At 35.5% G+C, this 14,120-nt stretch overlaps 2 protein-coding genes across 2 annotated transcripts; one reads left to right on the top strand and one right to left on the bottom strand.

Moving 5' to 3' along the window:
• Window positions 1-2,490: 2,490 nt before the first annotated feature.
• On the bottom strand, window positions 2,491-3,876 carry LOC118483776. Its single transcript, XM_035979351.1, has 3 exons — window positions 3,712-3,876; window positions 3,431-3,622; window positions 2,491-2,501 (listed from the first exon to the last, which is right to left on the bottom strand). Exons 1-3 carry the CDS (start codon window positions 3,869-3,871, stop codon window positions 2,491-2,493), a joined length of 363 nt encoding a protein of 120 aa, XP_035835244.1. The 5' UTR covers window positions 3,872-3,876.
• A 2,388-nt stretch (window positions 3,877-6,264) lies between these two features.
• LOC118483775 (jacalin-related lectin 2-like) lies at window positions 6,265-7,568 on the top strand (the record flags this gene model as incomplete). The annotated part of the gene is made up of 2 exons (XM_035979350.1): window positions 6,265-6,504; window positions 7,259-7,568. Coding segments are annotated over 2 exons (495 nt in total), but the record flags the coding sequence as incomplete, so codon positions are not given.
• Between the last annotated feature and the right edge of the window lie 6,552 nt (window positions 7,569-14,120).

Here is a 14,120-nt window from a genome sequence, read left to right as displayed (position 1 = left end):
TTTTTTTTTTGTAGAACACCAAAAGCCCGTTCAATATCTTTTCTTGCGCCCTCTTGAAACTTTGCAAACTTTTTTCTTTTGTCGTCGGTCGGGTGCGGGATAGTTTTAACGATTGTCGAGTACGTTGGGTATATCCCATCGGCTAGGTAGTAACCTCGCCTGTATTCCACCCCTGAAACCGTAAAGCTTGTGTCTGGACCTGTACCCGCCACTACATCATCAAAAATCTGTGACTGGTATATGATGTTGAGGTCATTGAGCGAACCAGGTAGACCAAAAAAAGCATGCCATATCCAGAGATCCTGTGACGCAACAGCCTCTAGAATGATAGTCGGATGTCCCTGATCTCCCCTAGTATACTGACCTTGCCATGCAACTGGGCAGTTCTGCCACTGTCAGTGCATGCAATCAATGCTCCCGAGCATTCCTGGGAAACCATGTCTCTGTTCGTGTGCTTGATATAATTTTGAACGTCGTTTGCGTTCGGTCTCCGCAGGTATCGCTTGCTATACAATTTGACAACCCATTGGCAAAACTTGTGCAAACATCGATGTGCGGTTCTTTCAGACATCCTAATGTACTCGTCTAATGCATCGGGTGCGAAACCGTACGCAAGTTGGCGAATGGCCGACGTACATTTTTGTAAATTACTGAAACCCCTTTGCCCCCTAGCATCGTTTCGCAATGTAAAAAACGGATCAGACTGCGCCATGTCGCCTGCAATACGTAAAAACAGTGGACGACTCATGCGGAAACGACGTCGAAAAATCTCGGCTGGGTACACGGGTTCGTCGGCAAAATAATCGGCTACTAGTTTATCGTGGCCGGCTATAAATTTAGAACAAAACATAAATGAAATTAATTATAAAATACATTTTAAAATCTATATAAAACATAAGGAAAAAAAGTAAAATACCTTCTTGGTCTCGGTTATATTTTGCTCGTCTAGTTAGCCGTTGGGACGACCCTTCATCGGCCGCCATGAACACCTGAGCCGCGTTCATAATCATGTTGTGCATAATAGCATCCTCTTCCGAAGATGATGAATACCACGCGGACGAAGACGATGAAGACATAGAAGAAATTGAAGAAATGGAAGAAACGGGTGAAGCCATGATAATTTTTTAGCGAGAGATGGGGTGGTAGCGGGTAAAAAATGGTACAAAATATGATGAGTTTTTATAAAAAGGGAAGAGTGGTTTATAAAATGTGAGAGAGATGGGGTGGTAGTGGGTGAAAAGTTGTGAAAAAAGGGGTTAAAGATATGAGTATTTATAAAAATGGAAGTGAAATGGGGTGTTTTTTAAATTATAGCCGTTTGAAATTAACTTTTTTTTTTTTTATTTTCAACGGTCAAAAAGTGGGGGGGCCCACCACTTTTGCATCGTCGCAAACGGCTAGAAGCCGACGGAGAGGACGGGACGGGATGGGGGCGGCACGGTGTTTGGACCGTCGCCGACCCGCGACGGACCGGGGCCGCACCCCATACCGTGTAGCCTAAATATATCCTCCCATAGGATATCTTGCGGACTATAATTTGTTTGCTTGAAAATCACCTCGTTCCTTCCTTTCTAAATGCACTAGCATGTAATTATCGAGAGACCATGAATAATCTTCTTCGCTTTCTTTCCCCACAGTGAAATCTTGTGAACTTCCATAATGTCTTTGAAATAAAAAATGAGAAGCGGTAGAATGTTGCACCAAGCGCTAAATCCCATCCACACCCTATTTGCCAACACACATGTTTTAAAAAGATGCTCCACGGTTTCCTCATGTTCCTTACATAACGGATACATTATAGATGGAATATCCACATTCCTTATTCTTAAATTCGCTCTCGTAGCTAACCTATCCAGATTCGCTCTTCATGCTATAATGTTACATTTAAGAGGAACCCATTTGCACTATTAAAAACTTGGGAGCTAGTTCGCCCCTCTATCTTCTACCATCACATTTTTTACCGACTTCATCGAGAACTAACCCGTATCATCCCCCCAGCCAATTCCACGAATCCTTTTCGTTTGAAAGAGAAACCAAGTTGAGGACATCTTGGCAGTCCTGTCACTCCCTTAACTTAGCTTCTGACTTTGACTCTCTAGACCAATTCCAATCGAAACCATCAATTCCTGTCCCATTACAATCATGTCCGCTACCCTGCACAGTTTAAATGATTCTTGACCAAAAAGATGCGGCCATCTATCAATGAACGGCTGATTGCCCACCCAAGTGTCAGCCCAAAACCGAATATCTTTCTCATTCCCGAATATTAATCCCTTCCCGTTCAATTTTATTTTAGAAACCAAAAGCACAATATTTTTCCAACATCTCGAAATGCTACCATTAAGCGGGAGAAAATTCCACTGATTATTTTTGTGAGCATTATGTAATGGCAAAGCTAGGAGGATTAGTATTAGAAAAGGCCCAAGTACCAAGGCTATTTTGGACCATGTATGAATGTATGATCTTTTAGGCCCTACAAAAGTAACTTCATCAATCAATAACTATGAATAAAAAAAATACCATCATTAATTTGAAAAACTAAGTTTTAATATTCGATAAATAAATGAACTTAACTATAAATCTTCACGATTTTTTTATAGTTGCATTTTTAAGGTTGTTTTAATTTGATTTTTATGATAACTAATTCAGAAGTTATACAAAGAGTCAAAATAAAAGTAAACTTAATTACTTCTTAATCTGAATTTTATGAGACTACATGGTATGGTGATGGACCATCCTTGGAGGATGATCCGCCACGTAGGCGCCACATCATAGTCCTCCAAGGATGGATCATCCTCCAAAACTAGGGGGCATGGGAGGATGGTCCTAGTCATCATCCTCCACCACTTTTATATTTTTTTTTTTAAATCTCCATCTTTTTTTAAACATTTAACAAATAAAGTAATAAAATATTTTAATTAATATTATAAAACATTACATAAACATAAAAAAAAATTAAACTTAAAAAAAATAAACTAAAAAAAACATAAACTTAAATACCTAAAGTTAAAAAAAAACGTAAAAATATCCTAACATACTAAAATAAGCTACTAGTCGTCGTCTTCCATGTGGTGGGCGGGTTCGTTTTCAGCGTTGTTCCAAATATGCTCCACCAAGTCCGCTTGTAGGTTGTGATGTGTGTACTCGTTACGTAGAGCGAAGGCGTTCAAATCTTGTTCTTCCTCACTAACTGGAACAGAATTTCCAGTAGACGCGTTTTCGTCGTAATCGCATATCGCTCTCCCTTCGTCTTCCAGTAGACGCGTTTTCCGCAAGTATCGCTTGCTATACAATTTGACAACCCATTGGCAAAACTTGTACAAACATCGACGTGCGGTTCTGTCAGACATCCTTTGCCCTCTAGCATCGTTTCCCTCTAGCATTTTTGTACAAACTTGTACAAACATCGACGTGCGAATGGCCGACGTACATTTTTGTAAATTGCTGAACCCCCTTTGCCCTCTAGCATCGTTTCGCAATGTAAAAAACGGATCAGACTGGGCCATGTCGCCTGCAATACGTAAGAACAGTTGACGACTCATGCGGAAACGACGTCGAAAAATCTCGGCTGGGTACACGGGTTCGTCGGCAAAATAATCGGCTACTAGTTTATCGTGGCCGGCTATAAATTTAGAACAAAAAATAAATGAAACTAATTAAAACATACATTTTAAAATCTACATAAAACATAAGGAAAAAAAATTAAAATACCTTCTTGGTCTCGATTATATTTTGCTCGTCTGGTTAGCGGTTGGGACGACCCTTCAGCGGCCGACATGAACACCTGAGCCGCGTTCATAATCATGTTGTGCATAATAACATCCTCTTCCGAAGATGATGAATACCACTCGGACGAAGACGATGAAGACATAGAAGAAATTGAAGAAATGGAAGAAACGGGTGAAGCCATGATAATTTTTTAGCGAGAGATGGGGTGGAAGCGGGTAAAAAATGATACAAAATATGATGAGTTTTTATAAAAAGGGAAGAGTGGTTTATAAAATTTGAGAGAGATGGGGTGGTAGTGGGTGAAAAGTTGTGAAAATTGGAGTTAAAGATGTGAATATATATAAAAATGGAAGTGAAATGGGTGTAATTTAAATATATAGCCGTTGGGGGGTTTTTTTTTTTTTATTAAAATTCAAACGGTCAAAAGTGGGGGCCCACATTTATTGCATCGTCGCCAACGTCTACTTTTGGACGCTCAGGACGGGGACGGTAGGGGGCGGCACGGTGTTTGAACCGTCGCCGACCCGCGACGGGCCGGGGCCGACCCCCATACCGTGTAGCCTGATAATTACTTCTGAAGTTATACAAAGAGTCAAAATAAAAGTGAACTTAATTACTTCAGAAGTTATACAAAGAGTCAAATTAAAAGTTAACTTAATTACTTCTTAATCTGAATTTTATGATAATTACTTCAGAAGTTAGACAAAGAGTCAAAATAAAAGTGAACTTAATTACAATAAAAGTGAAGTTAATTACTTCAGTTCAGAAATTATACAAAGAGTCAAATTAAAAGTTAACTAAAATAAAATATGTTTATTATGAGGGTGCACGGGGTGCCTTCGGCAACCCCATGCGGTGCATGATTTCCCCGAGCGGTAAGACACCGCCATCACTGCGGTGACCAAGAGAGAGGGAGTATTCCCGGTGGCGGCTCACCGAAGAGAGAGGGAGGAGAGAGAGAGGCGGCGACCAATCACAGCTTTTCTTTTTTTTTTTTTTTTTTTTAAAAAAAAAAACCAATTCACCTAAGAGGGGAGTGCCGCCATCAAAAAAGGGTATTAGGGGAGTGTTAGAGGGGAGTTGACGTGGCACTTTCGGGTTGGTTATGTGTAAGAGGGGGGACTCACCTAAGAGATGAGCACCCCTTACACCCTGATAATTACTTCTAAAGTTATACAAAGAGTCAAAATAAAAATGAACTTAATTACTTCAGAAGTTATACAAAGAGTCAAATTAAAAGTAAACTTAATTACTTCTTAATCTGAATTTTATGATAATTACTTCAGAAGTTAGACAAAGAGTCAAAATAAAAGTGAACTTAATTACAATAAAAGTGAAGTTAATTACTTCAGTTCAGAAATTATACAAAGAGTCAAATTAAAAGTTAACTAAAATAAAATATGTTTAATCTTACAAGCTAGTGGCATCTTGGGGTGTGATAAAGTTTTGAGATTATTAGGTCCTGGGTTCGATTCTCAAAAAGGGGGTTTTCCTATATCTATTGGATTTTCTGCTGAATTGATGTATAGGCATTACGTCTAGTGGAGATGGATATGATCGGGTGGTTCCGCTCGTGACACGATGATACTTCAGGGGTCCGTCAGTGATCCAAATTTGCGGTTAAAAAACATAAAACTATTTTCGTTGTTATAAATAATATATTTTTCAATGTTTTAAATACTGGTATGAACCAGGCGGTTATACCGGTTAAACCGGATATCAGACACGAGTCCGGTATGATAAAGGCTAGTAGAACCTGAATACAGTATGTCTTATGTACTGGCGGTAAATACTGTTCAACTGGTTCAAACCATTGAACCGGTTTGCATTATCTTAAGATTTGATTTCTTAATTTTAATAAAATACAATATTAAGGTAATATTGATCTTCCATATTTCCAGTAATTAACCTAGTGTCTTCTATTCAAATATTTCATCATCGTTGAAATTGTTACTCACCTTGTACAATGCAATATTGTTTATAATTAATGAAAATATTCTTAAAAGGTTGATAGCTTACAATAAAAATAGTTGTTTTTAGATAAAACTATGACCAGTTACATAAATCCTAGTTGAGATTGGATTGCTTTTTAGATGAATTTGTTTTTATAAAATTTATAGGTTTAACTAGTAACCCGGTTCAACTGCCTGATACAACCCGGTTCAACCGGTTGAACCATTTTAGAGCACAACCTGGTATGACTTAGGGGATGTTTGTTTACCTCTTAATGGGGTTCTTAATGGTTTCGTGAGCAGATGTCTGAATGGTTCAGACATTTGCCTCTGAATGGTTAAAACTTCTAATCTGAATTGGCCAGACATTTGCCTCTAAACGGTTAAGTATTATACTGACTTTTAATGGTACTTCAAACCTCTTACTGATTCAACACTTAATGGTTCAGACCTCTTATTGATTCAACACTTAACCATTCAGAAGTTGTCCAACAACCCCTTAAAAACCGGTTTTTAAAACATTGATATTTTTAGATTAATGATAGCTTGGATTTTCAAAAGATATATATATGCGTGCATGTAATCATTGGACAAACTCGAATATGTTTACACACAAGCTGCAATGGACAACATGGTCAAATTGGGTCCGAAAGGAATACAAGGTGAAATCTGGGATGAAAAAGGCCGTTACGAGGTAGTCGAAATTCTAATTTCACACCAACAAGATTTGATCAACTCTATCCGGTTCTCGTATCGTACAGTCGAAGAGAATGTCATTCATTCAAAAACCTATGGAGAACCCACTGGTCTGAAATTTGACATGGTATGCACAACCTTCTTTCTGCACTTTTCTAAGCATTTAATTTCTTTTTAGCATGTCATTTAGTTTATAATATATTAATATGATGTATTAATCATATATTAATATGATATTTTGGGTTGTTTTGACAAGAAAAACATCAATCATAACAATTTAAGACACAATACAATGAATTCTATGCTTAAAACTTAAAACACCATGCCGAGAACGTTAAATAATGTGTTTTAGTTGTGTTTTAAATTTCACGCTCATAATAGATTAATGTATTGTGTTTTATATTGTTATGTTTGATGTTTTTCTTATCAAAACAACCCAAAACATCATGTCTAAGTCCAAAACTTGATGCCTACATGTCAATTTCTATGCATTCTTACACTTCTTACAAAAATAGTCATTTTACAGAAACCACACCCTCTTTGTATATATCTTAAAAATTTATGAACCTTTTGGAACTATTATTTAACTTTGTTTTAATCATATTTACTAGTTCTATCCAAAAAGCATGTTGATGATATATTAATATGAGACATTTGTATGTATCTTAAAAATTCTATGAACCCTTTGGAACTTCTATTTAACTGTTTTTAAATTTTTAAATTATAGTTACTTATTTACTGGTTCTATCCAAAAAGCATGTTGATTTTTATATTAATATGATATGTTTGTATATATCGTAAAAATCCTATGAACCCTTTGGAACTTTTATTTAATTAACTATTTCTTAATCATATTTACTTGTTCTATCCAAAAAGCACAGGTGGAATTTGAATCCTCTAGTGAAGTTTTAACTTCGCTTAGTGGAGCGTATAAGGATGGTAGATTGGCATCGATTGTATTTGGTACCAACAGAAGAAAGTACGGACCATTTGGAAGGACTGACAGTAAGTCTAGTTGTAGTTCATACGAAGAGTTCGATTATAAATTTAACCGTTGGCGTTTTGGAGGTTTTCATGGGAGTGTTGTCGATGGATCCGTTTACACTATTGGGGTTTATGTCAAACCGTGTTGGTGATTTTTGTTATGCCCTTAATGGCGATCTTTGGTGAACCAATCCAAATCTAGTTATAGTTTTTGCTAAGAAATGGTTCAATCTCCACGTTTGATTATCTATTACAAATTTGTAATGAACTTAAATGGTTATTTTAATATAATCGTTTTGCTACTCTCTACCAATGTCCTGAATGACCTATTTTTTGTTGATGTTATTGATGTACCGATTTTTCTTTTCTTATCAAGTTTGTTTTTTTGTTTAATATCAAATAGATAATAATAGTGCCGAGCACAAAAAAGTCGTCGTTCTAAAAAAAACTAGGGTTTAAAAATATTCTACTTATTTAAATAAATACAGAACTTGTCTCAGTTTTCATTTTAAGTTTTTTCTTTAGCATTGATTTAAAAGAACAAATAAACAGAGTTGTTTATGTATTACTATATCATACACATGCATGACTAGTGATAAATAAAGTTGCTATATCGCGGACCAGGGGGTTTTTGACTAGTGATAAATAAAGTTGCTATGTTCGTGTTTGTTCATTAAGGAAATGAGCATGTTCATGAACGGTTCACAAACACAAACATAAACGAACACAACTAAATTTGACGAAGGCGACTAAGGATAAAGGTGGATGACCCAGAGAGTAGCACTAGAACTTGAATCCCTTATTGTGGAACAGAGGTTGATCGTATTCGTTGATGTAAATAATGAGAAAGGAAAGAAAAACGGTGCATAAACAAGGTCAAAGAGAGCTTCCTAGTTTAATTGCTAGGGTAATAAAATAAATAAAAGTTTAATAATATAAAAAGTATAGATAAAATATATGAAAGTACAAAAATCTTTAATTAAATCACAAACATACGAACATTAACAACCGCAAATGAATGAATGTTAATGAACACGTTCACGAACACCTTATCGAACGTTCACGAACATAATTGTACGAACGAGACCTCTGTTCATATTCGTTCATTTAACTAATCGAACGGAATTTCTTATTTATGTTCGTCCGTTTATAGAACGAACGAACATAAACGAACTTCCCACCGAATACTTCACGAATTGTTCGTTAAACGTTCGATTTGTTTACAGCCCTAATAATGATTAAAATCACAATAAAAAAGATAATATTTATCAAACGTATAAGAAACGGTAAACTAATAATAACAATTATGAATGCTAATAAAAATTTGAGTAAACTTTCTTTTCTCTCTATACTTGAGTAAAAATAATCATTCTACTTCAATAGTTTTTAAAGTTCATTGTAGACTCCAGTTCGTAATTGATAGGTCATTTCAAATTTTGTTTTCTTTGAAATTTGGTTGTTATTGACAATAGTATCTTAGCGAGTCAACATGTATACAATATATACAATATATACAGGATGTATCATGTATGTGTATGTTTGTAATTAGTGTATAAAAATATGGATGTATGTGTATATGATAGTAGTTAGTCGTTGAGTTATATAAATCCGGATGTATGTGTTCAGTATAGCGTAGGGCTGTCCAAACTGCTCGACGATCAAGGATCGCTCAAAAAATGCTCGAAAAATGCTCGTTCGATTCCCGCTCAGTTTGTAAATGAGCCGCTCGGATCGGTTCGATTCAAATTCAATCCAAGCATGAGCAAAGGTCCGCTCGCTCGTCGATCGCTCGGTTTCGCTCGAATTATTTTGAACGTGCGTAATTACTGTCGTACGTGATGTACGTTAAGCCGTAATGTACGTTAACCTTCCTCAACGTACATTACGGCTTAACGTACATCACGTACGACAGGTAATTACGCACGTTCATTTTAAAATCACGCACGTTATAACTCAAAAATCCGAAATCACGCATGTTGAAACACAATAATCACGCATATTGAAAACATTAATCACGCATGTTATAGAACAAATCACGCAAGTTGTTGTACGTGAAGTACGTTAAGCCGTAATGTACGGTATACTTTTTCAATATATATATATATATATATATATATATAGGGTCGGGATTTAGAGAAAACGGTAGAAAGTGTGAGAACGGTGAGAACGCTTATGGATCGTCCAATCAAAACAATCTATGGACTAGATTGGCGCGGTGGCGTTTTCGTAAATAACATCAATTTTATTACGTGGACGCGCCTCATTAAGGGTAAAAAGGTCTTTACACTTCTATACCAAAACGTCATACTAATGAATAAAACGCCATTACAGAACAAAACACATCCCTATATAAACAGTAACATCCCAGACATAAAAACACACACCCCCAGAACCTGAAACGCCATATTATCTACTATATACCATTCATCTTACAAACGCCAAAACCCCCCAAAACATCAAACACACCTACTCAAAAAACGGCATATTTTACTATATACCACTCATCTTAGAAAACGCCAAAACACTCAAACATCAAAGATTCCAAAAAATCGACGTTTCTTTCAGATACACTATTTCCTCAGTAAAACGCAAAAAATGGCAAATATCGTTTCTTGTATATTCAATATTGTTCTACGCCATGTTACGGAGAATGCATTCTTCCCTGACGTGCTGTGACTCAAATAACATTTTGCTGCATGAGATGGACAAATCACAAACAAAAAGACGTTGGGGTCAGACTTATGTCATTTTTGTGTTTTGATATTAATGAATATTATAATGGCATGAAAAGACTAATGACACTGATGAGTTGTTTGAAGATACATATTCAAAGAAAAAACTTATGTCATTTTGTCTTTCCAAACAGCCACAAAAACACAAGCATGACAAAGTCAAACCGCCAGTGAACATGTTTCAAAGAAGAAAGAGACTGATGACAGTGAAGATTTGGAAGATGAATTGTTTCTATTTTTATTTTTTTAATTTTCTTTTTCTGTTGTTTGTTATGTATTTTTCAACTTAGATTATAATTTTATTTTTTTTCATTTACTATTGTTTGTTATCTAATTCTCTGTTGTTTATTATCTAATTCTCTACTAATAAAAAAAATTGAGTATAAAACGCTAAAAAACTACAAACACCAAAACGCCTGATAGCGTGAACACTGTGAGAACGGATGCTAGCAAAGCAAGATGCTGCTATATAAAACGGAAAAAAACGCCAAACAAAGTATTGCTGGAAAAATCAACACTAATTGACAGATGAAATTGAACGAAACAGTAATTGCTAAAAAGTAAAATGAAGAGACGGTAACATTATTGCCAAACATTTATTATATTAAAAGCCACTACATGGAAAATTAAATTTATTTATCTTTTCAAAACGCCATAATTGCCTGTCACATTATAAGCCTGTATCCTACATGGCACAACACTTGATATAATAAAATCAAGAAATTACTGATGTTTTTTACATTATAGGCCTACATCCTGATCTAAAAATAATAAAAACGCCAAAACATACTTAAAACGCCAAAATATTTACTATGACCCTGATCTAAAAACAATAAAAACGCCGCGTATTTATTAAACGCCAAAAAATGGAAAGATGATATGACACGCGTTTAAAAAAAAGAAATATGAAAGGATAAAAAAGCCCATCCGCCCTTTTCTATGTTGCGTGACACGTGTTGGGCCAGAAAGCGTTCTCACCATTCTCACACTTTTGAGTATTTTCTCCTCATCCCGTTTCTATATAGGGTCAGAATTTAGAGAAAACGGTGAAAAGTGTGAGAACGGTGAGAACGCTTATGGGTCGTCCGATTAAAACAATCCATGGACTAGATTGCGCGGTGGCGTTTTCGTAAATAACATCAATTTTATTATGTGGGACACGCTTCATTAAGGGTAAAAGGGTCTTTTACTGCTCATATGCAAAACGCCATCAAATGATAAAGCGCCAAACAAAAAAAAACGCCATTAAAAACAAAACGCCAAAAATTAGTAATAAAACGCGTTGAATATTACAGGAAGATGAAATAACACAGTAACTGAATTTCAGTTATTAACATTTATTATAAGAAATTCCCTCCAAAATTACGCGCCAAAAACATCATTATATAAATAAAGGTAAAACATAGCTTCCATAATCACTTCAATCTATCTCATTTTCTGCAAAAAAACATCTTTAACCAAAAACGCTAACTTAACCAAAATGCCAAAAATGGCAACAATCGTTTCATGGAGATACACTCTGGGAATCAGGAGATACGTCATCCTTTTTGACAACAGAAGGAGGGTGTATGTTAAGACGGTCAGGGCAATTCTGAAGATGGAAGAAGAGATACAGAGGCGAATCTTATCCATGGGCATCACTCTAGACAATGAATGCCATGAAACGCATATGCTTATGAAAGCATTAACCAGCAAATTTGGACCAATCAAAGCAGATGTGAAGCCGGACCCTGTCATGACATCATGGGGTTTTGATGATTAAACAGACATGGCGACGGTTACATACGACAACGGAGAGCAGGAAGTCTACTGGCTAGAGAACATCATGACAAAGCAGCGTTTGGGTTTCATGGAAGAATTGCATAACGCCACTTGTACCAACACAGAAATAGACTCAAAATTGGAGTTAATGCAAGACATGTTCAGGTGGAGGCTTCAGAATCTTTAGGAACAAGAAGCTGATGAAGGTGAAGGTGATGACATAAATGAAGATCCAGATGAAGACTCCGAGGAGGAAGAAGATGACGCAAGTAATGGACACTTTTCGGATAAAGTACCTTCTGACGAAGGCTTTTATTTTTTTTCCTCTTTTTTTTTCTTCTATGTAATCTTTTTTTTTTAATAATTAAATTATATATTTCTATCTTTATTAGCAAAACGTCAAAAAAATACTAAAAATGGTTAACCCTTACAAAACGCCAAAAATATTTTTCCTACTTAATATTTTATTTACTCCGTTATTGTATTTTGTCATCTTGGTCTGTATAACGCCATTTAAAAAAAAACTCCAAACTTAGAAGATTGGGGGGGGGGGGGGCGTCTATCACCTGTAAAAGTGATAAAAAGTTGATCAACACAGTAAATATAAAAAACAGTAACTGAAAAGACAGTTACTTTATTACTATCATTTATTACAATAAAAAAAGTCCCGCCTAAACTACGCGCCAAAAAACTCCTATAAGAGAGGGGTCTATACACAATGAAAATTGATCACACCCAGAAAACACAAACGCCATATCATCTAGAAACCACTCACTTTAAAACGCCACGGATGGCAAAGCTTTCACTGAAATGGATTCTTCTTCTGAGGGGGTTATCTCAATAATATTTTGCTGAATGAGATGGACAAATATTCAAGAAAAAGAGACTGATGACAGTGATATGCCATCATGTGAGCTTTGTTCTTGATGAATATCCGCATGGAATAAAGGGATCAACACAAGTGTAAAATGCTATTTTGGACTCCATTATTACAAATAGCATCACGCAAGAGTTGATCTTCAATGACATGCCACCAAACAAGAATATTACACCAAAACACAGGATGCCACTAAGCAGCTTCTGCTGAAAAGAAGGGGTTTATGTAGGAAAGTTGGCATCTAGCTAAAGTATTCAAAAAAAGGTTCAAAACGCCAAAACAAATACAAGAAGATAGAGGCTGATGACAGTGAAGATTCGGAAGAGAAATTAGATTACCATTTTTTATTATTTTTGTTTTCATTTTATATTGTTTTGATATCAAGTTATATGTTGTTTTGGTATCTAAATCCCTGTAAATAAAATACATTATTATATAAAACGCCAACAACTACAAACACCAAAATGCTAGAAGTATGAAAACTGGGAGAACAGCTGCTGGCAAAACACCTTGTAAAGGGTATTAAACGCCAAAAAATTCACTAAACGCCAAAAAAATTGGCCTTATTGTAATCTTATGCAAATATTAGTGACTCGTGGAGAATTATTATACAAAACGCCACAAATGCCAAAAAAATTAACCAGAAAACGCTATAACACCAAAAATTATATATGTGACACAAAAACAATTAACTCAACGCCAAAAAGTTTAATAAATACAATTAACGCCAAAAAAAAACTTAGACGCCATAAAATATTATACCGCGTTGGGAAAATAAAAGAAGAATGAAAAGACAAAAAAGCCCCTTCGCCATTCTCTATGCCGCAGGACACGTGTTGGGCCAGGATGCGTTCTCACCGTTCTCACACTTTTGAGCATTTTCTCCTGATCTCGTTTCTCTCTCTCTCTCTCTCTCTCTATATATATATATATATATATATATAGAAAAAGTATATCGTACATTACGGCTTAATTTACTTCACGTACAACAACGTGCGTGATTTGTTCTATAACATGTGTGATTAATGTTTTCAATATGCGTGATTATTGTGTTTCAACATGCGTGATTTTGGATTTTTGAGTTATAACGTGCGTGATTTTAAAATGAACGTGCGTAATTACCTGTCGTATGTGATGTACGTTAAGCCGTATTGTACATTAACCTTCCTCTATATATATGATAGATTTTAAAGATTAAAAGCCCAAAAAAATTAAAAGGATATGGTGGAACGTTTTGTTTGTGGAAGTGATTGGTTAAAAGCCAGCTCAAAAACAACCTTAAAAACATTGAAAGTAAGCTTTTATTACATTCATATTCTACTTATACTTTTTTACTTTATGCATTAACATTTGTATTTTGTTTTTTTAATGTGTAGCAAGCTGCAAGAG

The sequence above is a fragment of the Helianthus annuus genome, chromosome 11 (genome assembly GCF_002127325.2).
Source record: "Helianthus annuus cultivar XRQ/B chromosome 11, HanXRQr2.0-SUNRISE, whole genome shotgun sequence".
NCBI lineage: Eukaryota > Viridiplantae > Streptophyta > Magnoliopsida > Asterales > Asteraceae > Helianthus > Helianthus annuus.
The sequence above is the reverse complement of the archived record's forward strand: the minus strand, read 5'-3'. Positions and strand labels throughout refer to the sequence as shown.